General features: G+C 43.5%; 1 protein-coding gene across 2 annotated transcripts in view; it reads left to right on the top strand.

Annotated features, from left to right (window-relative positions):
- The first annotated feature begins 2,858 nt into the window (after positions 1–2,858).
- SPG7 (SPG7 matrix AAA peptidase subunit, paraplegin) overlaps positions 2,859–26,543 on the top strand; it is a 43,857-nt gene continuing 20,172 nt past the window's right edge. Inside the window, exons 1-9 of one of the 2 annotated variants that reach the window (XM_008139768.3) lie at positions 2,859–3,058; positions 5,654–5,750; positions 7,345–7,434; positions 14,290–14,531; positions 17,499–17,638; positions 18,938–19,040; positions 20,943–21,068; positions 21,371–21,533; positions 21,906–22,079. In XM_008139768.3, coding sequence (XP_008137990.2) covers positions 2,876–3,058; positions 5,654–5,750; positions 7,345–7,434; positions 14,290–14,531; positions 17,499–17,638; positions 18,938–19,040; positions 20,943–21,068; positions 21,371–21,533; positions 21,906–22,079 — 1,318 coding nt within the window. In that variant the 5' untranslated portion in view covers positions 2,859–2,875. Of the gene's footprint in view, positions 3,059–5,653; positions 5,751–7,344; positions 7,435–7,601; positions 7,778–14,289; positions 14,532–17,498; positions 17,639–18,937; positions 19,041–20,942; positions 21,069–21,370; positions 21,534–21,905; positions 22,080–26,543 lie in introns of those variants that run through there. The other variant, XM_054710386.1, reaches the window with a different exon arrangement.

The raw sequence follows: 26,543 nt of genomic DNA, 5'->3' as shown, positions 1-26,543 counted from the left end.
TCTTAGGATGAGAGTGGAGCAGATGCACTCTCTGCTCCTCTCCCTTTATTGCAGCCCACGCTGAAAGGGTGGCCCTTCCTCACCTCCTGAGGCTCACTTCGCTCATAAATCTCGAACAGGATATAGAACAAATGGCACCCAGTATAGGGTGGCTGTGCAGAGACCTACGACATGCCCTGACTCAAACCCGGAGTTCACCATGAGATTGCCTCTCAGATGGTTAAGGTAAGCCATGCTGAAACCTCCTGATGAACAGTTTAGAGAGCTGAGGAAGTACAAATTAGTAAACAGAAGTTGCAGATAGAATAAAGAATAAAGATAGCTGTAATAGAAATGGCTGGGGGGAAAGTGAAGCTGATATCCTGGTGGGAGATGAAGGAAGTAGGGCCTGAGAGCCAAGTTAGATCCAGTGAGCCAACTCTCTTACAGAGCCTTGCCCAGGGCATGGGGCACCCGAATCTTTAAACTAAATCCCTATTGCAAGGCCACAGGAGCCTCTGCTCTGGGACACGGCAGGAATTGGACTGAGGCAGTGAGGGGTTCAGAGTCACAATTCACCTTTCACCTGAGGCCTGGAAGTCACGGTTCCACATGCCCGGATTTCAGGATTTCAGGGTCAATGGAAACAGCCAGTTTTCAAAGCACATTTGTTAAATAAATGTGTTTGAATAAGTGAATCAATAGTCTTGTTTTCCCAGGACCTTAATTTCCCACGGCATCCTAGGAATAACTCCTGGGTATGAACACCTTCTGCCTTCCTGGTTCGCAAGCTGCTTTCACATACTTTAATTGCCTTTTATCTTTACAACAACCCTGTGAGAAACCCAAGGCTGATATTAGCCTCACTTGGAAAATAATTATCATCCCCATTTTACTGATGAGAAAATTGAGGCTTGGAGAAGTTAATAACATGCTCAAAGTCACAGGCTGAGGACAGAAGCCAGCGTTCTTTCACCAGAGGCTGGCCCCCTGCTTACAAGTGAATCACAGGCAAAGAGGTTGGAACACAATAGCAACTTCATTTCAAACAATATTGATGGGATTACATCCTATACTCTTCCTAGACACATTCATGTATGTTAGTGGCTTTGAATCACAAATCCTCTGGGTGATGAGGTAACAGGCATGAGGGTGGCGGGGTTGGTTCTTTCCTGCCAGGAAGGCTTTGCACAAGCTTTAATAGGCTGCAAGAAACCACTCCTGTAAGTTTGGTTAGTCATTAGACTGGTCTGGGGAGAGAGTAGGGGCAGGATGGCAAAATGTGGCAGGACAATTTAACCAGGAAAAGAAAAAAATGATGGAGGAGGAAAATTGGGAAGAATGGATTGACTGGGAAGGAAAATTGTAAGAGTACAGGAGAAACAAAAGGAAAGGCAGTTCAGTTGTATAAATCAGCTGTAGCCCTGGGCTTAGTGGCTGCTTTCTCCACCAACAAACAACAAGTAAGAACCTCTGCAAAAGCGGTGGTTGCCAAAGAGCCATGGTCCAATAACCAAGGCACTTAATTAAAAAAAAATGTTCCCAAACTTTCCTAGTTCCAGTGGGGAGGAAGGGGAAGGATGTACTAGTTATATATGTTACTTTATAACACTTAAGGTGTAATGGTGTGTGATCCAGAAACCAGTGAGACCAGCTCTGAAACTCTGTGCCATCACTTCTTAGATATGACTTTGGACAGGTTACTTTAATTTTGTCGGTCCTTATCTGTAAAATAGATATTAAAAGTATTTGCTGCCCAGCCTGCACCGCGGCTCAGTGGTTGAGCATCAACCTATGAACCAGGAGGTCACCACATTCCCTGGGTTGCAGCTGGATCCCAGTGTGGGGCATGCAGGAGGCAGCCAATTAATGATTCTCCCTCATCATTGATGTTTCTTTCTCTCCCTCTCCTTTCCTCTCTGAAATCAATAAAAATACATTTTTTAAAAAAGTATTTGCTTCTCAGAATTGTATTAAATCAGAGGGTATTAAATGGAACCAGGCACTAGTTAGCACTCAGGAAAATGGTTGTTCTGATTCATACTCAGGAATTCAGGGACTACAGAAAAGCACATCCTAACCCTACCACTGTAATACATCCACCTTAGTCTTTGCTTTTCCTACTCAACAAGCTTTACAGCTCTCAGCAATCATTCTATTAACATTCATGCCCAGAGCTAAAGTGGGCCAAGAAAGGGGTGGGTTGGGTGAGGTCTGGAAGAAGCTGGCCAAGGGCAGGACCCCCCAGAGTGAACAGTTTGAGCCGGGGATTAAAACAAGACTTCTGACTGTCCAAGAGCAGCTAGTGGACTCTAGGTGCGGGCGGTGACCCTGCCCGCCCAAGCTGGAGATGACTTTCAGAATGGAGTCGGCGTGCCTCCGGAATAGAACTAACTAGCTGAGAAGTTGTTGTCTACTCAAAATTAAACATCTTGTAGGGCGAGATTCCACACTTGTGTCGGCGCCGGGGTTACCGCGTGACCCTCCTTCTCCACGTTCTTCATCTCCACGCAGCCCAGTCCGCGCCAAGGGCCTAGTCCGCGCTCCTCGCGCTAAGATGCGCCCGAGCGGGGATCGGACCCCGCTGACTGCTCACGTTCCCCTCGGTTCTCGCGCTCCACTCGGTGACCCGGAACCTGCTGCAGCCAGTCCCTCCCCACCAGCGGCCTGGCGCCGGAGTCGCTATACTCCCCTCCAGGGCCCGCCAGGCTGCCGCTATCCCAGGGGCACTCTCCGCCGCGGCCCCTCCGTAAACCTGTAGGAAGTGCCAGTTCCACCGGTGCCAAGACGCTGCGCGACCCGGAAGCCGGGTTCGGGGGGACGAAACCTTGGAAGCCCCAACCGCGCAGGCGCCTCGAGGAGTCCCAGACCGGGCCGGCGCCGCTTCCGGGCCAACATGGCGGCCGCGTGGCTGCTGCTGCGAGCCCTCCGGCAGGGCCAGGGTCCGGGTCCCGGGCGGCGGTGGGGCCCTGGCTTGGGCTGGGGCCCAAGTCTCTACGTCGGGGTCGGGAGGAGGTGGCCGTACTCCGTCCACAGGACTCCGATGGGTGTCGCCGAGGCTGGAGGCCGAGTCCTGCAGGTAACCCGGGTCGCGTAGATGCCGCTCCCGCCGGGGCTGGGAGGAGGTAGCGCCACGTTCAGGCCCTGGCTTGGGTGTGTTTCCAGCCCGTACTTCGTGTGTGGATATTTTCTGCCTGTATTCCTGGAGTTTTAAAATGGAAGGCAATAAGAGTTTCATCATTTTCCAGCAGGGAAGTATTTTACATTTGGCTCATAGATCAGAAGCCCATCAAGTAGCTGGCCACAGTCCTCAGTGGCCTGAGGGATTTGTGTGAGCAAAATACCACGTAGCTGTATTTTCCTTTTGTCGTGTAGCAGCCTCAGACGGTGTCGATACAAATTCATGGAGCACCTTCGATGTGACTGCTGTGTTCCAGGCCCTGCTAAGGTTGACATTTCATCCTGAAAGCAAACCCTAAGTCCTGGTGCGTTTTTGGCAGATTTCCTCCCCCCGCCCCGCCCCCAGCCCTCTCTTAGCAATTCAACCCTCACATTTTAGGTCGAAATTTATTATTATTTTTACATAATTTGAGGACCAATTTTCATTATATCCCTATTCTATTTTTTAAAAAAATATATTTTTATTGATTTCAGAGAGGAAGGGAGAGGGAGAGAGAAATAGAAATATCAATGATGAGAGAGAATCATTGACCGGCTGTCTCCTGCACGCCCCCCACCAGGGACCGAGCCCACAACCCCGGGCATGTGCCCTTGGCTGGAATCGAACCTGGGACTCCTCAGTCCACAGGCCGTCGCTCTATCCACTGAGCCAAACCAGCTAAGGCATAGCCCTATTCTAGATTACTGGCCACTTTCCTGAACCTGAGGGCAACTATAGATAGCTACCCCCCCCCCCCCTTTTTTTTCATTTTATTGGGAAGGAACATAACTTATTATCGTAAGTCTGATCTTTGCTTATTCTGTAAAATAAGGGCTGAAATAAACAATTCACACATACTTGTGAAATCTAAGAAAATTCTCTCACCAATAGCTATAATAGTAATTAAGTAAGCTGGTTTAAACAGTCTTTGGGGCTGACATTGAAGAATGATGATTTTTGTGTATGCTATATTTAACACACTGATGTTGCTTATTTATTAGGTCCAGTCCACACTCTGTGGCCCTCTTTTATATGACCTCTTCTTGTCACTGAGTCAAGAATAGTAGTATTAATTAAATGGGACAATAATTTTATAGACTAGGAATTTTCATCCTATTGCTAAAGGAAATTGCATGTAATGTGCTCCTCATTGAAGGGCATTGAGCAGGGTGTTACTTTTCTTTTTTTTTTTTAATACATTTTATTGATTTTTTACAGAGAGGAAAGGAGAGGGATAGAGAGTTAGAAATATCTATGAGAGAGAAACATAGATCAGCTGCCTCTTGCACACCTCCCACTGGGGATGTGCCCGCAACCAAGGTACGTGCCCTTGACTGGAATCAATCCTGGGACCTTTCAGTCCGCAGGCTGACGCTCTATCCACTGAGCCAAACCAGTTTCGGCTGTTACTTTTCTTTATAGCAGCAACAGACCAGGAATGAGCTAAGGAAAAACAATTAAAAATAAGTGACCCTGGCTGGGTAGCTTAGTTGGTTAGAGCATCCTCTCGATACGCCAATGGTTTGGGTTTGATCTCTGGTCTGGGCATGTACAATAAGTAACCAATGAATTCATCAATAAGTGAAGGCTCCTTGTATTTGAAACATGCTTTCTATTATGCATTGACTGTATGCATTTTGTTATGCATATTTCATTTGTTTAATGTGTATAAGACACCTTTTTAGATGAAACTCTGTGTGCCACACTTTGCTCTACTCATAACATAATGATAACCTCAAGACTATCAGGAGAAATAGTTAAATTTCCATTTTATGAAGAACCAAATTATTAGTTATGCTTTTTAAAAAAATTACCAGTTTACATAATTAATCAGGGTGCATTTTTAAGTTCTAACTTTTTTTGTTGATTGTATAATGCATCATTTGAAAATACCAAGGAAATAATCCTTTTGTTTTTAATGATGCATGAGTGGAAGTAATGCTAGTTGGCAGTATTTGATTATGAGGCATCAATAAAGTAATTGTGTTTATTTATTTTTTATTTTTTTTACACTTCACTGTAGTTTATTGAAAGCACTGTACTCACAGTCATGAATGTGGTTGTCTTAGTGTCTCAGATTTTTCTAAAATTATAATGTGATGCTGGCTATTCACACCTGTTGCAAATATGGCCCTGCTTCGTGGGCACACTGCTCCCTCCCTCTCAAACAGAAGATTCAAGTGGTTGGAATTCAAGATCAGCTTGGCTCCTTTAAAGTAATTGTGTTTAAAAAAATAGTAAGTGAAACAACACATAGATGTTTCTCTCCTCTTTCTTTTTCTTTTCTTTCTCTGTCTCATATCAATCAATCAATCAACCAATAAAATAAATAGTAGAACAAATAGAGAAATTGCCAACATAGATACAGAAAAAATTAAATTAGTCTTAAGAATATGGAACATATTCAAGTGGGAGAATGCTCATCTTGAAAACAGAATTTTGGAAATATAGATTGGTACACTACTGTAGTACATGGAAGACTGATCCTGGTTGTCATTCTTTTTTTTTCCCCAGAGTTTCCAATACCTAACCCCTACCTTTGAAGGGATCCATGGATTGTTATTGAAACAGCATCTTGTCCAGAATCCAGTGAGGCTCTGGAAGCTTTTAGGTGTGTATCTGTTGAAAGATAAGTGACAGGCAAAGCCTGTGCCATTTGTGAGTAAATTAAGGATAATGTTGCTGGTTTGACATTGACAGAAAAACGAAATCACTAATAGGACCTTTGGCTTCTATATATCATGAGTCCTTAAATGCTTTGAAATAAAGTTTACAAAAAGGATGGTTATCTAAGATCAGAAAAGGCCACTTTTGCTTATTTTGAATCATTTGTGTTTTTTTAAATTCTGGTGTAGAGCAATAATTGGGCTGCTTGAAAAGTTTTGTCATGTTCTCATGTTCTCTAGCCAGCTCCAAGAATGTTTGTAAGGATCTACAGAGTGGCTCATGTGTTTATAACCAGAAGGTAACTAAAACTAGCCTGGAAATAATTTGCTCTCACTATAGAGTTGCACTGTTTAGTGAGACTCTGTGACATCCTGCTGTCTCTCTTGACTTTAAGTCAAAGGACCTTAAGGAGTGACTTCTGTAATTTTACTCCCTCCTTTATCCAGTTGGAATAGGGAAAAATTAAAATCTTTTGACTCCAAGTGTATATCAAATAGCGTGGTGTCCACACATGGTGAGAAAGCTGTGACTTGGGGCAGTTTGCACATCTGGTATCTGTGTTTTATCATTTAAATCTACGCATGTACTCAGTGGCACACCCTTCACCCTTCAACAGCCTGATCCGTGTCAGGGGGCCATTAAGGTAGTTTCACTTGTGATTCTGTTAATGCTGTGAAGAAAAGTACAACTCGGTCATAGTTTTGAGAATCTTTCCCCCCCCATTTTTAACAGATTTGTTAAGACCTTGGATAAGATAGGCTTTTTGTGTGAGGAGTGTTATGTAGTCCTGTTTTGGTGATGGTGACGGTTGGCTCGTTGCCTTACTGCATGTGCCAAAACCAGTTGTGTCCTTTATTTGTTAATTTAAGTGACTGTATATATTAAAGGGATTATTCTTCAACAAATTCCTGACACTTTCTCAAATTTACGTTCATAACTAATTTTCACTTCCTCACATTTAAATCACAAAGATATTTCGTAAGTTGAAGTAGTTTATTATTCTATAACTAGAGGCCCGGTACATGAAATTCGTGCACGGGTAGGGTCCCTAGGCCTGGCCGGAGATCAGGGCCGATCTGTGGGGTGATTGGGGATAGGGGGGCCTGCTGGCACCCGCCTTGGCTGGCCTGGCACCGCCTGCTCTCTGGCCCTGCCCTCCCGCCACCACCAGTCGCCTCCCTCTGCGGGGCAACCCGCAGGGCAATCGGGGCTCCCGCTGGCACCTGCCTTGGCTGGCCTGGGGCCTGCGGACTGGGGGCAGCTCCTGCGTTGAGCGTCTGCCCCCTGGTGGTCAGTGTACATCATAGTGACTGGTCATTCCACTGTTCAGTCGATTTGCATATTAGGCTTTTACTACATAGGATTTGTAAATATTATACTAAGAATGATAGAAGGAAATGCTTTATCTCAAACTTCTACATCTTATAGGTTTTGGATAGTTTCTATTTTGATTTGGTTATTTGAAAACATACTCTTCTCCTAAGTGTTCCACTATAGTTGCAGATCTTGATTGTTAAACACTTTCCCTATTCTTGTAGGTGGCACTTACTATTTTAACACCTCAAGGAAGAAGCAGAAGACTAAGGACCATGATAAATCCAAGGGGAGGACTCCTGAAGATGATGAAGGTAGCTCTATTGGATGTTCTGGAATGATGGCTGGCTTCGTTGCCTTCACAAGCACATTCTAGCCGAAGCAACAGGAAACCTATTTTAATTTTTTCCATTGATTTATTTATTTATTTTTATTTTTATAGAGCGTGGAAGGAAGGGAGAGAGAAAGGGCGGGGGGAGAGAGAGATCAATTGTTTGCCTCCCGCATGTGCCCCAACAAGGGCAGGGGATCAAACCTGCAACCCGGATATGTGCCCTTGAGCAGGAATCAAAACTGCATACCCACTGACCATCCTGGTCAGGGCAGAAAACCTATCTTAAAAGTAGAGCAAGCCCAGGCAACTGTGCTCCTCTCCCTGTGAGTACACCTATCTCCAATCTCTAATTCTGTTGCTGGATTCTTCCTGTCTGTCCTTTTAAAGATGCTTTCATCAACACCTGTCTCGTGAACTCTTCAGAATGCCTAAAGACAGAGAGCATTTCTGTTCTTTGCATGGAAAAAGTGAACCTTAGATCTCCCCCATGCTCAAGAGTTCTGGGGCACAAGGAAGGCACTAGGACTCCTTGGCTAAACTCAATCCCATACACACCTGGTTAGTATTGCCACAGCCTCCAGGCTTGAGAAGTAGCCCCCAGAGGAGAGGAGGGTGCAATGTAAGGAGAACATAGGAGATCACTGTTCTGTAAGAGGACCACTGTGATCCTGTCTCAGCCTCCAGTCCCAGTTCACAGTGAATTCACTTGCAAATGTTAAGTCTCATCTCTACTCTGAAATTGGGACCGAATGATCATATAAGGGTGAGGGAAATAAACATGTAAGTTTGAACTGAGTTTACCTCTAAGGAGCTGATGATAATGAGAATGAAGGAACTGGGGCAGCTTGTGCTAAGGGTGCAGCCGTGTGTGTGTGTGTGTGTGTGTGTGTGTGTGTGTGTGTGTGTGTGTGTGTGGTGTGGTGTACGTCCATATGTACACACCAGTCTAGTTTTTATTTGAAAAGAATTGAACTTTTGTGAAGAAAACAGAACAGGTATTTAGTGGAGTCCAAATCCTAACTGTCCTTTTATTGTTTTTAGACATTCTGAAAACTGTCTTATTTATTTATTTATTTTTAATATACCTTTATTTATTTATTTATTTATTTATTTTAAATATATTTTATTGATTTTTTACAGAGAGGAAGGGAGAGGGATAGAGAGCTAGAAACATCGATGATAGAGAAACACCGACCAGCTGCCTCCTGCACACCCCCTACTGGGAATGTGCCCGCAACCGAGGTACATGCCCTTGACCGGAATCGAACCTGGGACCCTTCAGTCCGCAGGCCGATGCTCTATCCACTGAGCCAAACCGGTTTCGGCAAAACTGTCTTATTTAACACCAAGCTATATCTTTTGAAAATTGTAGATTTGTTTCACACTGTAGAACAGATGGTTGTGAGTCACAGAGTTACTTTTTTAAACCCCTTTCACATGGGGTGTGGTGGGCATTATGTACAGAGCATTGAGGAACAACAGTTGATTTGTGCATTGCAGCTACCAGTCAGGAACAGGGGATTTACAAGTGTCTTAAATGTATCGAAAATAGACATTATGATCATATAAAGTCTCTAAAGGAGAGATGTTTGCATGAAACTCATTTAGGTCAGTGTGTTGTGGTTAGTTTGATGGCTGTCAGCGTTATTTATTAGAAAACAAGATTGAAAATAAAATACTTGAAATAGATGGTTTCTAAATAATTAGTACTCACCTGAGAACATAAATTTGCTTTCCAGAATAATTTGTAGCCTCTATTTAGCTGCCTTTTGTGAGTATAAACTTTAAATATTAGGTTTATTACTATAATCTATTATAACAAGATATGAAATACCAGATTTACCATTATGTTTTTAAAATGATTACTAGGACAGCCTTCTTAGTAGGTTTCATTTGTGTGTGTGCTTTTTCAACTTTTGAATTCTTTATTTATTCTACTGTTCTCTGTTTTGTCACTTGAGTTTTAAGCTGATTTAAAATGCTTTTGAATTCCTCTAAACTGATGTTGGAGAGGAAGATGGTGTGTTTGTGGTGATACCTCTAGGCAGTGCAGAGAGGAGCAGGTGCACAGTGAGTTCTACCTGTGCTCTTGTCCTTGGAGGAGTGACTACATGTATAGCTTGCTGTGGACCCCCCTGACCTCAGGCTTTGGGCTGAGCCCTGCATTTGTCCTGGGTCCTCTCTGGGCTTCCCCTGAGTGGATGAGCACCTTTGTGCATGAAGGAACACGTGGATTGTGGGGAGAACAAATAAGTGGCTGAAGTTTTGGCTGCTGAGATCTGGATCCATCTTGGACAAAACGTGAAAGATTGCTTGCATTTCTCAGTGGGCATTATTAGCAACAGGTCTGGTAAAATCTAGTGGGGAGTGTTGGGGAAGATGAGCCATACTGCACAGCTCCACAGGATTAGTTCTAGGGCCTCTTTTTGTAAACAGAGGTGCCGGATGGTTGTAAGGACGGATAAGTGGGCCATAACCATGGAGAGCACCACATAATTAAAATACAGCACCTTTCCCTCCACCTCAGCAGAGGAGGGGGCTTATCTGATTAGGGGACTTGGACAGAAGACTGTGTGGTCTGGCCTTTGGCGGGTCACTAAAATCCAGTCCACCTGTAGGACTCTGTTTCCCAGCTTCGCTGTGGCCCAGAGAAAAGTGACCCCTGCACGTGCTTTCTGTTCCTCCCCAAAAGTTTCTCCCTCATTCCCTCCTTCCTGGAGTGTTCCTCTCTCCACCATCTGCTGAGGTTGACTCATCTCTCCCGAGGTTTCCTCATGACTCTAGATCTGGGGCTGAGTCTTCTGTCTTTTTCCATTCCCAAGAACTGAACTTGAAGCTGTCTATATCCTACTAGCTGTACCCGGCCTCGTGTTGCTGTGGCTCAAGTCTGGTTAAATGGAAAAGAAAGAAAAGAGAAAGCGCACGTTTCTAATATGTTTAATTTCACAATGCTTGTGGGTATACAATATTTTTTGTTGTTCCATTGTCTGTGCAGATATAGAGATTGTCTGGTTTGCCGACTCTAGAACACGCAACATATAATTGTCCATGTGAGAAGCAATCCGTGTCTAGATCTAAACTGCACAGTTCTAAAGATTGGCCCTGAGCTTTGTTGAGAGTGATTGCAAATGCCAATCGAATTGGGAATTGCAATATCTTAAATTGAAATGGCATATCCGTTGGAATCTTAGGAATGTGAGGAATGAGGACATCTTCACCTTTGAAAGGTCCTGTCAAGATTGTTGCTTCTATGACATTGCTCATTAATTTTTTTTTAATATATTTTTATTGGTTTCAGAGAGCAAGGGAGAGGGAGAGAGAGACAGAAATATCAATGATGAGAGAATCATTGATCAGCTGCCTTCTGCATGCCCCCTACTGGGGATCAAGCTGCAACCTGGGCATGTGCCCTTGACCAGAATCAAACCCGGGATCCTTCACTCCGCAGGCCGATGCTCTATCCATGGAGCCAAACCAGCCAGGGCTGCTCATTAATTTTTTTTATTGCAAGCCGTGTGCTGTTGCAAAGCTTTGGCTGGTTGATATTTCGCAACATGATAATTGGCACGCCGATTTTCAATTGCAGTACTTGTGGTGGCATCCCTGGCAGATCGAGTGAATTAAAAAATTCTGTTGGATAATTAACCGCTTCATCTGCTTCCACAACAGTGTCGATGGACTTGTATGTGACTGCCTCGCTTTGAATGTTAGACTGAAGAATATTGTTAAGTTCGTAGACGTCTTTGTTCTTGGCCGCAAGAATAGCTCATTCACCTAGCCAATCGTGATTCTTATTATTGGGAAATACTTTTTCAACCAGTTCTTCTTTTGACGTCACTAAATTGCAGAAGTTACGAGGCAATGAAATTTGTCCTGAGGTCAGGTCAACCGGCACCTTTCCGTTCCCAATTTCCAGCAATTGATGTGAGAATATCTCAGCTGATTGATCGTTTTGCAGCTGGACACGCATATTTGTTGTTAATTTTAACGTCTTTACTTGTTGCCACAAGCATTTATTTCATCCGCTGGTGTTGATCGAGGAATTACAGGTAATGTTTGCCTGAAATCTCCTGCAAGCAATATTAATGCGTTCCCAAATGGTCTGACGTTTCCACGCAAATCTTGCAATGATCGATCAAGAGCCTCGAGCGATTTTTTTGTGTGCCATTGTGCATTGATCCCAAACAATAAGTTTGCATTTCTGCAATAAATTTTGCCATGACGGATGTTTTGGAAATGTTGCACATGGAAGTTTCAATGAATTGCATGTCCAATGGCAATTTCAAAGTGGAATGAGCAGTTCTTCCACCTGGTAGCAATGTCGCAGCTATTCCGGATGTCGCAAGAGCTAAGGCTTTGTCATTTTGGGATCAAATTGCTGCCAGAATCGATCTAATTAGGAACATTTTACCAGTTCCTCCTGGCGCATCTAAGAAGATTTCTCCAACCCCGTTATTGACAGTTTGCATTAGTTGATCGTAAATGCCTTTTTGCTCAAGCGTTAGCTTAGGAATATTTGATTGCACATACGACAAAAGATCACCCGTGTTGTAATTTTGTTCACGATGCAATTCTACATCGAACGAAGCAGCAGCAGATCGATTCGGTGATGGCATTCCCAATTGATTTAGAACTTTGTTCGTAATTTCTAAGCACATTTCTTCAATCATTATCAACATTGAAATGGAATCGTAAAATTGGAAATTTGGAAATCGTAAATGGATCGTAAATCGGAAACATTGAAATGGAATTGTAAAATATTTACTATAGCGTGTGTTGCTTTTACGTCCAACAGATGGCGCTGTTTTTTTCAAAAAAGCATGTTTTTACCTGTCACAGGTGTGACATCTATATAATAGTAGGTATAAAGTATATAAAAACGCGCGCGTATTCGAATACAACGTTGTGTCAAAATTTCAAAGCAATTGGTGAAGAACTTTCGGAGATTTAAGATTTTGAACAAACGAACATTTACATTTTTATTTATATAGAAGTGGGATATTAATAACTGAGTACTGTGCCCTAGCTGGTTTGGCTCAATGGATAGAGCATCGGCCTGCGGACTGAAGGGTCCCAGGTTCTCTTCCAGTCAAGGGCACATGCCCGTGTTGCAGGCTCGATCACCAGTGGGGAGCGTGCAAGAGGCAGCTGAGTGATTCTCTCATCATTGATGTTTCTGTCTCTCTCTTCCTCTCTGAAATCAATTTTTTAAAAATTAAAAAAAATAACTGAGTAATGCAATATGGTGGTGATGGGGAGTTACCTGATGGATCTGAGAAAGAATTGTTCTTTAAGAATAGTCTAGAATTAAGTAGTTCCCAGAATTAAGTGGATCCTAGTATATGTCTAATGACTAAACATATCTTGCACTTTAAATATTTATTTATTTATTTATTTATTTTTGGAGAGAGTAAGAGAGAGACACAGAGAGAGAAGAAATCTATGTGAGAGAGGTATATCCATTGGCTGCCTCCCGTACATGTCCTGACCGGGGACCAAACCCACAACCTAGGCATATGCCCTGACGAAATCGAGCCAGGGACCTTTCAGTGTACAGGATGATGCTCCAATCAACTGGCCAGGGCTACCTTGCACTTTTCAAATGTAATTGTGATGAATGACATATAACTTATTTGTATATTACTCATTATGATAAATATCAAGTGTAACATAGTGGTTGGGGGGAGGGTACATGGGGTCTTCAGAGGTGTCGGAAAGGTATTATTTCCTTTATTTTAATTTATTAGTAGTAAATATATTTTTATTGATTTCAGAGATGAAGGGAAAGGGAAAGAGAGATAGAAACATCAATGATGAGAGAGAATCATGGATCTGCTGCCTCAAGCCCGCAACCCGGGCATGTGCCATTGACTGGAATTGAACCCGGGACCCTTCAGTCCACAGGCCAACACTCTATCCACTGAGCCAAACCAGCTAGGGCTTATTTTTTAAAAATAATTTTTTTTTATTTCAGAGAGGAAGGGAGAGGGATAGAAATAAAAACATTAGTGATGAGAGAGAATCATCAATAGGCTATCTTCTGCTATCTCTCTAAGCTCACAACCCATGCATGTGCCCTGACCAGAGTCTAACCATGACCTTCTGGTTTATAGGTTAACGCTCAACCACTGAGCCACATTGGCCAGGCAGGAAAGGTATTATTTCGTAAGCTAGGTGGTGGTAAAACGTATTTGTTTTATTATTATTAATACTTACACATGTGTCATAAATACTCTGTTGATGATGTTTAGTATCTAATCAAACCTGGAACCTGAAGTACCTGACTTCATTACGGCTTGGGTCAGATATGTTTTCAGTGAAGGAGTTTACTATGGAGCTGCACTTTATGGTGGTCCTGGGAGTTTTTTTGTTTTTTTTTTAATGTTTTTATTGATATTAGAGAGTGAGGGGGGAGAGAGAGAGAGACAGACAGACAGACCAACAGACATCATTCAGTTGTCTCCTGACCGGAGCTCAAACCTGCAACTTGGGTATGTGCCCTAACTGGGAATCAAATTGGCTTTCCTTCGGTGTAGGAGTTGATGCTTAACCAACTGAGCCAATTTCCAGGGCCTGGAAAGCTTTTTTATTTTAAAAATGGTTTCATATTATCTAAGCTGGTGGGACCTCTGAATGGAATGTTTGTGACTTTGAAAGGCTTGTGATTAGCGTTTGTCTCGAATCACTTTGTTGAAAAATAGGCCAGAATGTAGGATTTTGTGGGAGATGAGACACTACTGTCATAGTGTTGAGCTTTCCTGATGAAAGGATGTAAAGCATAAAGGGTGGGCTTGGCCTCTGGCCTGTGTCTAACACTTCTGATCCCTACTCACAGAGGAGAGGAAACGCAAGGAGAGGGAGGACCAGATGTACCGTGAGAGGCTGCGCACATTGTTCATCATCGCCGTGGTCATGAGCCTGCTGAATGCATTTAGCACCAGCGGGGGCAACATTTCCTGGAATGACTTTGTCAACGAGATGCTGGCCAAAGGCGAGGTGCAGCGGGTCCAGGTGGTACCTGAGAGCGACGTGGTGGAAGTGTACCTGCACCCTGGAGCCGTGGTATTCGGGCGACCTGTGAGTGATGGCAAGGGCACGAGTGTGGAAAGACCTAGAGACGAGTGTGTATCCTCCTTTTCACTCAGTCCCTGCCCACCCTTATTTTTTTGGTTGTCATGTTTTTATGTTTTCTTAAAAGAAGATGTGAGTATCTTTATTTAAAGGAGGATTTCTTGGAGGTTTTTGAGTAGTGGCCCAGTAAGATGGAGCTTGAAATGGAGAGAGGCAGTGTTGTCTTCAGATAGAAGCTAGTGTCCACAGATGCCATGATGTCTGTACTAAAAGGAAGAGTTAGAAGTAATCACAGGGTGGTCATAGTGGTGACTCCCTGGTAATAGTGACTAAGTGGGGAGGAGCCAGCTGCAGTCCTGAGCTTTTGTTCATTCTGTTTAGATGTCTGGTGTGGTGCTGGCCAGAGGTTAGCAGACAGGGTAGCTTGTGGCAAATGGAGGTGATATGAGGTGACTAGGGGTTGGCGAAGCAGAAATCTCTTGGGGATTTAGGGTGGGGGCAAGAAACTTAACAGTACTGCCCTAGCCTGTTTGGCTCAGTGGATAGAGCGTCAGCCTGTGGACTAAAGGGTCCCAGGTTCGATTCCGGCCAAGGGCACATGCCTGGGTTGCGGGCTTGATCTCCCCTAGTAGGGGACATGCAGGAGGCAGCCAATCAATGATTCTCATCATTGATGTTTCTATCTCTCTATCTCTCTCCCTTCCACTCTGAAATCAATACTATATATATAGTCTAAATCAATACTATATATATAGGATATATATATACCTTCCACCCTGAAATCAATACTATATATATATATATATAAATATATATATATAAAGAAACTAACAGTACTGAGAGGGGGTGGCTAAAAGACTAGAGTCTGCAAGGGCTGGTCCTCCAACAGGAGCAGGAAAGGAACAAGGAGCCTTTTTCATTTCCTAGCTCAGGCATCCCCCTCGCCTCAGGAGAGAACCCCAGCATAGTCAGAACTGGAGAGCAGTGCCCTAACCAGAGGAGAGGTGGCAGACACTGCAGAAGGGTCAGGAGTGTGGGATTTCATACCAGGTATGAGGTTAAGACATCAAAGATTGGGGGAGACACACCCTAGTGTCAGTGGCCTAGTTGTCTGGCACTGCTGGGAAATGAGGTGAGGCGTATGAAAATGGCCCCAAAAGTTTGACTGGGTGAAAACCCTGGGTGAAAATGAATCACTCTCCAATCTCTGATTCCCTTCTTTTCATTCTCTGGTAGCCACAGCACCATAGTTTGGCCCAAGAAAGGTAATATTGCATCAGAATTTTTTTTACTTTTGTCTTTTTTCACCCAGGACTTTATTTTTTAATTATTTAAATATATTTTTATTGATTTCAGAGAGGAAGGGAGGAGTATTCTCTTCCCTCACATCATGCTCCCACTGCATGCCCCAGGTGCACTACATTCTCTACTTTGGTTTTTGAATATGGTTGAGATTTCAGTGGAGTGCTTATCCTGCCCTAAGATGCTTGGCTGTGAGTACAGCACAACCCAATGACTCTTAGATCAGATATCGAGCATGGTGTTTGCAGCTGGTTGTCAACTTATAAGGGCTTGTAATTTAGTTGGGACGATAGGATCAACACATAGTCTGCTGAAAGTAAAAGTTAAATTCCAGCACACTTCAGAAATGAATGGTGATGCCCTCATTGGATAGCTCAGTTGGTTAAAACATTATCCCAATATGCCAAGGTTGTTGGTTCGATCCCCGATCAGGGCACATGCAAGAATCAACCAGTGAATGCATAAATAAATGGAACAACAAATCAATGTTTTTTTTCTCTCTGTTTCTGTCTCTACAATAAAAAAGAAAAAAAAAATGTGTGATGCTGAGTGCTGCTTGTCTCTGCGTATGTGACCTGGGTGGCTCCAGAAGTGAGAGGATGATTCAGGCCCAGGTGACCAGACAGTTTTAAAGAGGACATGGGAGTCTAATTGGCTTCTGGAATCATATGTTGTGCTCTTGGATCTTGGCATAGAAAGAGGGTCATTTCTACATTTTTTCTTTCAATTAAATTGTGACACCATTTACATGGTTAAGCCCAGTTTGAGTGTTCAGAGCACTGAAGAAGTCCAGATCAAACATATGGGGTCTGTTACATTATTCAGCAACTGAGGCAATTGGGTGTTCCACATGGTCATTGTATTGTGACTGGTCCTCTTGTCTGCCTCTCCATCTGGTCTATTACCCTACAAAGTGGAGCCCAGCCAACTGCCCTCATAGTGACATTTACTCCACAAGAGATTTTTTGAGACTCTTAAGGTCTAGGGATAAATCTAGTTGCTCAGTTTAGATTCCAGAGTGTGTTTAGAATCTGAGCTTGGAACAGTTTAACTTTGGAAAGCATGTGGAACAGGATCTTAGGAAAATGATGTGGGATCTATGCTCCTCCCTCTAGAGGGTTGCACAGATATTTCTTCTGTGGAAGCTTCAGACCAGCTAGCCCAGGAGCGATCAATCCCTGTGACGAGTTCAATTCATTGAGAAGGGACTTGGGGACTCAGTATGGATTCCTAGACTGGTTTTTAGCTTCCTTTCTCAAAAGACTGTGTACCTGGAGGAGGCAATCTCTTCTATGTCTAGGAAAGGTTTACTGAGAATGACACCCACTTAGTTGAATTTCAGATTCAGTCAGTGGTTAAACACACACCTTCATATTTTGCCTTAGGTAGTAGACTGTGTCCCCAATCCAGTACTGCAGAATTATCACGGTGTCTCTGTGCTCTGCACACAGCTGTGTGGGGCAGGGTACTGAGTTTAAAATGCAAATGCCTCTCTCCATTTTCTTAAATTGTTCCTATTTGTGAAAATAAGAGAAAGCATATCTGTTAAAATTTTGATGTAATTGTGTTTGAGACAACTAAAATTTTTTAGATGTGGACATAGTTTCTGAATGACATCTGTATGTTTGAGGAATCGGCATCACTCACAGGCCCTGTGCCTTCTGCCCCCAGAGGCTGGCTTTGATGTACCGAATGCAGGTCGCAAACATCGACAAATTTGAAGAGAAGCTTCGAGCGGCTGAAGATGAGCTGAATATCGAAGGCAAGGACAGGATCCCGGTTTCCTATAAGCGTACAGGATTCTTTGGAAAGTATGTGTCAATTTTGTTGGTCCTTGAACTAAACCAGGCTTGGCTTTGTAATGCAAGAAACAAACTATAAGCAAAAATTTCAAACTGGCCTTTCTACAGTTAACTAGACCCCCTTGTGGGAAGATAAATAATGTATATAATCCTGAAAAATTTGGAAATGTGTGGGATTTGTCTTAGTCACTTGCTTTACTTGTCTGGTTGTATTTATGAATTTAGCACATTGTGGGGTTGCTGTCTTCTACAAATAGGAAAGTGGAATAGAAAGGGGAAAAACACGGATAACCAGCAGAAATTCTTGATTCAGTGTTGCAGAGAGAAATAGAGACTGTAGGCCATAGGCCAGCAGACTCTTTAGTGGGAGCAGATCAATCAGCACAGACAGGGAGCTCTAACTATATGCTGGGACTAAAAGTGGCTGAAGGCCATGTGCAGAGAGAGGTTTACTGTTGACTCGTGGACATACTTTGTAATTCTTATAAGACTTAGTGACTGGCAAGCACATCTGTGAAATGATCTGTGCCTTTAAATTCTATAACCTACTGGCTCCCGAAGGCTCAGGGCTCTGAGGCTGCGCCTCTGGTTTACTGTAGGAATAATAGGGATACAAGGCAGATGGGTGGCTTCCCTCTTCACGTGGAGGGTTGACATCCCGGGGTGTACTATTTATTCTAAGCTTATCCTGCCTTACTAACCAAAATTAACGACCTACTTTTTTTAAAAAATATACTTTTATTGATTTTAGAGAGAGGAAGGGAGTGGGAGAGAGAGAGAAACATCAATGATGAGAGAGAATCATCAATCGGCTGCCTCCTGCATGCCCCCTTCTGGGGATCGAGCCTACAACCTGGGCATGTGCCCCTGACTGGAATCTAACCCGGGATCCTTCAGTCCGCAGGCCGACGCCCTGTCCACTGACTTAATGCCCTATTTTTGAAAACGAAATTTATCGAATGTGAAAACCTGCTCTTGTTGGTTTGTTAATTATCACAAAGCTCTAGATAATTGAGTGTGTGGCATCAGCTATTCTAGCTTCACACCAAGGTTATATATACTGTATCTAGAGTTTCTACACTCCATCTGACACTTTGGAAAAACTTTATGAAAGAGGGTAATTGGTAAGAATTGGACAAGGAAACCCATTTCACAACCATTTGTTCTACATGTTGCTCTCAGAGGGAGGGGTAGCTCTTCTCATCTTTGAAATGTCCATGGTCCCTGGTCCCTGACTTTATAAAGCGTGATTGTCAGCTGCCTGGCTGCCACTTCTGAGCCTGTAACTGCCTCTCTTTCTTGCACTAGTGCCCTCTACGCCTTGGGAATGACAGCGGTGGGCTTGGCCATCCTGTGGTATGTTTTTCGTTTGGCTGGAATGACAGGAAGGGAAGGAGGATTCAGTGCTTTTGTAAGTTGTGCAAATCGCATCTCATTGAACTTGCAGTCTTAGGATTTGTGTGTGTGTTCTGGCTGAATGCTTTTCCCATAAACAACAGAATAAGTGTACAGTGAAAATGAACCTGTTGCAGAGGCCAGCCTGGACCCATAATTTGGCAGTTCATCTTTCCTTCTGTTTGGCTGACTGGACGGTGTACAGTAACCAGCTATACCTGAGGGCCCTTTTCCTTGACTTGTTGGGTGGCTGAGCCAAGGGAGTTTATAGGACAGCTTATTCTGCAGTTATCAACATTAGCTGGGCATGACTGTTTTTGGTTTCCCTACTAGCTACACTAAGAAATTTTAAAGGTTGTCTTTAAAAGAACATCCATCATACACTTTAAAGGTATTCTATTGTGGCATTCGACATAATATGCACTTTCCACCCCCATCAGAGGGGCCAGAGTGGGGGCAAAGTCTGCATAAGGCATCTCCTACTTCCTCCCCAGGATCTGTGACAAGGAGGGACCAGGAGGGGCCCTGTATCAGGGACACAGAGTGTCATCTCCTAGTTTCCACTTAGACTAGGACCACATTCCTATGTCTGTAGCTCAAGACTTAACAGCCTTACTTTTAATGGCAGCATGGTGTCTCATGTGGAGATGCGCTATATTTTGCTCAACCAATTTGATAATTCTTGCACATTTATGGCTATTTATTTTTGTTGTTGTATTTAAAGAATACTCTGATGAATTCTATGCACATGCATCTTTTGAGTGCCTAATTATTTGCCTCATGTGCCTTACTAAAAGTAGATTGGCTAAAGTTTACACACCTTTCTAAGACCTTTACCTACCCTGCCAGATTCCTCTCTAGAAATTTACCTACTAACATTTATACCAAACTTCCCAGAATTGAGCGTTATTATATTACTTTTAAAATTTTTTAATTGAATTTATTGGGGTGACATTGGTTTATAAAATTATATAGGTTTCAGGTGTAAAATTCTATAATACATCATCAACATTTACATTACTTTTACAATCAGAAAAAAAATTTACATGGTAGTGAGAAAGTCATATAATATAAAATAATGCAAAAGATTGTTAATCCCTAGCTGGTTTTGCTCAGTGGGTAGAGCATTGGCCTGCAGACTGAAGGGTCCTGGGTTTGATTTCAGTCAAGGGCATGTACCTTATGTATCTTGGTTGCAGGGCCCTCCCAGCCCTGGCCCTGGTCAGGGAGCATGCAGGAGACAACTAATCGATGTGTTTCTCTCATATTGATGTTTCCTCCCTGTCTTTTCGTCTCTCTTCCACTCTCTCTAAAAATCAATGGAAAAATGTCCTCAGGTGAGGATTAAAAAAAATAGACATTGTTAAATTACCTAATTTGTGTATGTGAGTTTTGGGTTTTATTTTATTTTTTAATATATTTTTATGGATTACAGAGAGGAAGGGAGAGGGAAAGAGAGATAGAAACATCAATGATGAGAGAGAATCATTGATCAGCTGCCTCCTGCATGCCCCACACTGGGGATCGAGCCCGAAACCCTTCCCATGTGTCCTGACTGGGAATGGAACTGTGACCTCCTGGTTCACAGGTCGACGCTCAACTACTGAGCCATGCCTGGCTGTGCTGGTTTTATTTTTTTGAGGCAAATTGCTAGATGCTAGAGAGCTTTCTTACAGTTAATGATGTAAAATAAACATTTCCCCTTGTATGTCTGAAATATGACGTTAACTGCCATCTGTCTGCATAAGTGGAGAGGGTGTGGGCTGGTCCTTCTGGGTGGTGGGAGGAGGGTTCCATGAGATCCTCCAGAAATGGGGTGGTGGGGACTAAGGGGCGGCACAGGTGGAGCCAGCACTGAGGCATTCATCCTCCAGCTCTGGGAGTGCACAGCTCGCTGCCCTTTGTTCTTTCTGCCCAGAATCAGCTTAGAATGGCTCGTTTCACGATTGTCGATGGCAAGTCGGGGAAGGGAATCAGCTTCAAGGATGTGGCAGGGATGCATGAAGCCAAACTGGAGGTCAAAGAGTTTGTGGATTATCTGAAGGTAAGCATATGTTCTGAACAGGAGATGGTGAGAACTACATTGATCAGATGTGTGTGCCGCCTGGTGAGCTCTCTGTGCTGAGGTGGGGGACAGCATGCACTACACAAGCTAATTGCACAGTTTTGATCAGCAGAAGGGCTGATAGCCGATCACTGATTATACCCAGAACTGGCTTTTTCCAGAACCATGTGCACCATTGCTGATTCATGTCAATATATGAATTGACTTTCAAGGGGTTAATTTCTTGAAAATTACATTAGAAAAATCTGTGGTTAGTGTCACATTATCTGCTGCTTTTGTAGAGCCCAGAGCGCTTCCTTCAGCTTGGTGCCAAAGTTCCAAAGGGTGCACTTTTGCTCGGACCTCCTGGCTGTGGAAAGACACTGCTGGCCAAGGCTGTGGCGACAGAGGCCCAGGTGCCCTTCTTGGCGATGGCTGGCCCGGAGTTTGTGGAGGTCATTGGAGGTAGGCATTACTTGGGGGGCTGCAGACAGGCTCGCCTGACCATTTGTGCATGATGGCCCGCCTTTCACACGTTCTCCCTTAGGTGACTGAATTAATGAGGAAATGGGGGGAATAGAGAAGGAAAAATGAAACCTGATTTATGGGAAACATTGTATTTATATATAGAATTGGGTGGTGATGTTCTTTAAAGCTACTTCTGCTTGTGTTTCAGGAGGGTGAGCATCCTCTAGGGTGACCTCCACTGGTTTTGTTTGCATGAGTGGATGCTTGCTGAGATTTTATCATCCTTACTGAGCACTTCTGGCCTCTGACCCAAGAGTAGGGTTCATTTCCAATTACCGGTCTGCTTCCTGATCCTCTGTGTCCCTTCAGGCCTTGGCGCTGCCCGTGTGCGGAGCCTCTTCAAGGAGGCCCGCACCCGGGCCCCCTGCATCGTCTACATTGATGAGATTGACGCCGTGGGCAAGAAGCGCTCCACCACCATGTCTGGCTTCTCCAACACAGAGGAGGAGCAGACCCTCAACCAGCTTCTGGTGGAAATGGATGGTGAGCACTCTTCTCGGCTGCTTCTGTGAGGGGAAAAGGGTTTTCAACTCTTTCAGAATAGTCGTTTTCTAGGTGGATCATGCTGCTTATGTTTGTTATCCCAGAACCTTATACTTATGCTCATAGGCATTTTATTTTTTTCTAATCATTGGTCTGTACTGCTTCTCCACCTCACCACTTGCCACAGGTGATGGTGATCTCAGCACACAGAGAATCATTGTTTAGCAGATAAAAGCTAGAAGCAAGATCAGCTTAAAAACTATTCATCATTGTGCTGTCCTCAAGAAACAAAGCTTTTAATTTTAAAATGTCAAGGGAATATAAAGAAAAGCAACTAGGAATACAAGTGGCAGGTCAGGCCCGGATGATGTTTTTCAGTCTTGAATGACCCAAGTTGATTGTGCTGTAGTATGTGTCTATATACGGTCCTGGTTGAAGGGTGACCCAGATGGAGGGTGGAGCAGGACAACCTGGAAACTGATGTGTCTGTTGCACTGAGGGAGGTTCTTTGTTTGCCACCCTTGAAAATGACCTCTGGATGGTTTCCACACAGTTTCTTTTTCTTTCCTTTTTTTATTTTTTAATGGAAAGGACCCAGTAAAGGTGACATGGAATTATTTTCTTTTGAGCTACTTTGGTAAGATATTTTTTTTGTGTTTGTGTGTGTAGATATGCTATGTTTTATTGTAGTGAAGGATACATAGAACATAAAATTTACTATTTTAACCATTTTTCTGTGTACAGGTCAGTGGCTTTAAGTACATTCTAATTGTTGGTCAACCATCACCAGAACTTTCTCATCCTAAACTGAAACTCTGTCCCTGTTAAACACTAACTCACCATTCTCCTTTCCCAGTCCCTGGCACCCATTCTTCTACCTTCTGTCTGTGAATTCAACTATTCTAGGGACTTTATATAAATGGAATCATATAGTATTTATTCTGTTGTATTTGACTTATTTCACTGAGCAGAATTTCCTTCCTTTTGAAGACTGAATAATACTCCATTGTATAGATAGACTACATTTTGTTTATCCATTCATCTGTTGATGGACACGTGTGGCTGTTGTGAATAATGGGCATTCAAATATCTCTTCATGTCCTAGCTATGTAAGATCCATTTTTAGCTTTTCTTTAATCAGAATTCTAGTTGTATTTTAGCTATTGCAGATGAGGGAGACACTTTTTTCTCAATGTAATTTTGGTTCTAAGAAAACTATTTATTTGTGTATTTATTTTCCCTTTTAAAGTTTTCTTACCATTTGGGATGTATATCTATTGTCTAGGATACGGATAATTGAATTTGATTGTATGTGACTAAGGGCAAAACTTTTTTTTTAACCTCTCATTTTCAAGTAAAATAATCCCAGACTTACAAAAGCATTGTAAAGCCGTCAGAAGAGTTTCTTTATACCTTCCCCCAAGCTTTCGAAGGTTGACATGGCTGTGACCAGGCTGTAAGTGTCCACAAAGGTCGCTTCTCAGCCCATGGATATTCCTTTTCTGGTCCAGGACAACATAGCACATTTAGTTGTCCTGTCTCTTTGGTCTCTTCCATCGTGGGTCCAGTTCTCTGTCTTTTTTTATGTGTGACCATGACACTTTTAAAAAAATATATATTTTATTGATTTTCCACAGAGAGAAAGGGAGAGGGATAGAGAGCTAGAAACATCGATGAGAGAGATACATCGACCAGCTGCCTCCTGCACACCCCCCACTGGGGATGTGCCCGCAACCAATGTACATGCCCTTGACTGGAATCGAACCTGGGACCCTTCAGTCCGCAGACCAACGCTCTGTCCACTGAACCAGACCGGTTTCGGCGTGACCATGACACTTTTGTAGACCAGTTTCATTTAAGGATGCTGTGCTGGGTCCTCAGATATAGGTTGAGTCACGCATTTTTGACAGGAACAACACAGCAGTCTTGATATAATTCATTGCAAGTGGCATTGCTATGCCTCATCCCTGGTGCTGAGATTCTGACTGAGATGGCCTCTGGCGGGCATGGCAAGGCCTTTCCACACACATTGTTGAGCAGGTCAGATGGACTGATGCATGTGGAAGCATTTTATAAGCTCTGCAAGCTCTCCAGTTTTAAAATTAAGGTATAATTTCTAACAAAGCTTAGGAAAGGGCTGTGTTACTCTGTAAGAATGGTCCTTTCTGGTGCTACCTTGTAGACACAAACAATAAAGATCGGAAGAGCTGCCTTCCACATAAAGAGCAAGCTTTCCTGAGGAGGAATTTTCCAAAGAACTCAGTGTTTTGTGTTTTTATTTTTAATATATATATATATTTTTTAACAATATGTGGTTCTGTTTAATGGTCCTAATGGGATACAACTTCTGAATCAGATAACCATCACACAACTGGAGGGGAGAAAAAGCCACATTTTTAAGTTTTTATTTATTTATTTTTTAAAATATATTTTATTGATTTTTTACAGAGAGGAAGAGAGAGGGATAGACAGTCAGAAACATTGATGAGAGAGAAATATCGACCAGCTGCCTCCTGCACACCCCCTACTGGGGATGTGCCCGCAACCAAGGTACATGCCCTTGACCAGAATCGAACCTGGGACCCTTGAGTCCGCAGGCTGAAGCTCTATCCACCGAGCCAAACTGGTTTCGGCTTTAATATATTTTTGTTTATTCTATTTTATTTTTGTTAATTTTATCCTAGGATATTTTTCCCATTGGTTTTTTTTAGAGCGAGTGGAAGGGAGAGGGAGAAACAGAGAAACATTGATGTGTGAGAGACACATCACTTGGTGCCTCCTGCCTGTGTTTGGGGATTGAGCCTGCAACCCAGACACACGTCCTTGACCAGAATCAAACCCGTGACCCCTCAGTCTGCAGGCTGATGCTCCAACCAGTGAGCCAAACTGGCCAGGGCTGTTTTTGTTGGTTTTAGGGAAAGAGAGAAAAACATCGATTCAGAGAGAAACATCAATCAGCTGCCTACTGCATGCCCCCTACCAGGAATTGATCTGCAACCTGAGCATGTGCTCTGACTTGGAATCGAAGCAGCGACTGTTTCATGCACAGAATGATGCCCAACAAACAGCGGCCAGGGCAAGACCTGGGTGTCTTTAGAGATGTTAGTAGAGTAAGTTGTTGAGAGACACACCCTCAAAGATAGGGGCTCTTCAAGAGTACTTTCCAGGCCAGGTTCCAGGGACTCCTACCCTGGAGTCCTGTTTGCCAGACCCGCTCTGACTGTTCCTCCACCCAATGCTTGGCTGTGGCGATTGAGATATGCTTTTCAAGTGAGGCACTATTTTATAGTTTATAAATTTGCCCGGCTGGTATTGTACAGTGGTTGAGCGTCGACCTATGAACCAGGAGGTCACGGTTCAATTCCCAGTTAGGGCACATGCCCTGGTTGCAGGCTCTATCCCAGTAGGAGTGTGCAGGAAGCAGCCGATCAATGATTCTCTCTCATCATTGATGTTTCTATCTCTTTCTCCCTCTCCCTTCCTCTCTGAAATCAATAAAAATATGTTTAAAAATATATATACTAGTATGTATTAAAAAGAATTTGCTCTCTGCCCTGGCTCGGTTAGAGTGTTGTCCCGATATCCCAAGGTTGCTGGTTAGGGCACGTACAAGACAAACAATGAATGCATAAATAAGTGTAATGACAAATCGGTGTTTCTCTGCCTCTCTCTTTCCCTTTGTTTCCCTCTATCCCTCCATTTCTGTCCCTCTCCCTCTGAAGGAACCTGAAAAACCTCTCCGGTTTTGTCCATTGATGGGCAGGTGGGCAGATGGTGGAGATGAGCCAGTCCTGAGGGTACTGGAGCCTAAGGTCTGCTGTCAGCTGTCACTGACCAGGCTGGGACCCATTACTGTGCATGTGATGGCTCAACTTCTGGTTGTCTCTTTATTTTTTTAAAAACATCAATGATGAGAGAAGCATTGATTGGCTGCTTCTTGCATACCCCCTACTGGGTATCGAGCCCACAACCCGGGCATGTGCCCTTGACCAGCATCGAACCTGGGACTCTTCAGTCCGCAGGCTGATGCTCTATCCACTGAGCCAAACCGGCTAAGGCTGGTTGTCTCTTTAAAAGAATGAATAATCTTTGTGATACTGAGTGGACAAAGATGATTAGTTGGCTGTCCAAACCCAATTTGTCACCAAGTCTCACTGCCCTGCTCGATGCAGTGATGTCCATGTTTGTCAGATGTCTGTCCAAGCCTTGGACCCCAGGCGTGCTCATGGACTGGAAGGATGCTGTGGGGTTCACACTGGTCCTCTTCTCTGAGCCATGGTTTTCTGAGGTTACAATGATGTTAAAGTTCATGACCTCACTGTGGTTCTGCACCCTTCTGAGTGTGACAGAGCTTCATTCCTGGTGATTATGCAGGGACTCCCACTGGCTCTCACTGTGACTGAGCACTCTGGGTCATGGGAAGCACTACACATCTGTGTCTTTCTGTTTATATTGCTTTTTGCA

The sequence above is a fragment of the Eptesicus fuscus genome, chromosome 21, assembly GCF_027574615.1.
Source record: "Eptesicus fuscus isolate TK198812 chromosome 21, DD_ASM_mEF_20220401, whole genome shotgun sequence".
NCBI classification, from domain to species: Eukaryota; Metazoa; Chordata; class Mammalia; order Chiroptera; family Vespertilionidae; genus Eptesicus; species Eptesicus fuscus.
The sequence above is the reverse complement of the archived record's forward strand: the minus strand, read 5'-3'. Positions and strand labels throughout refer to the sequence as shown.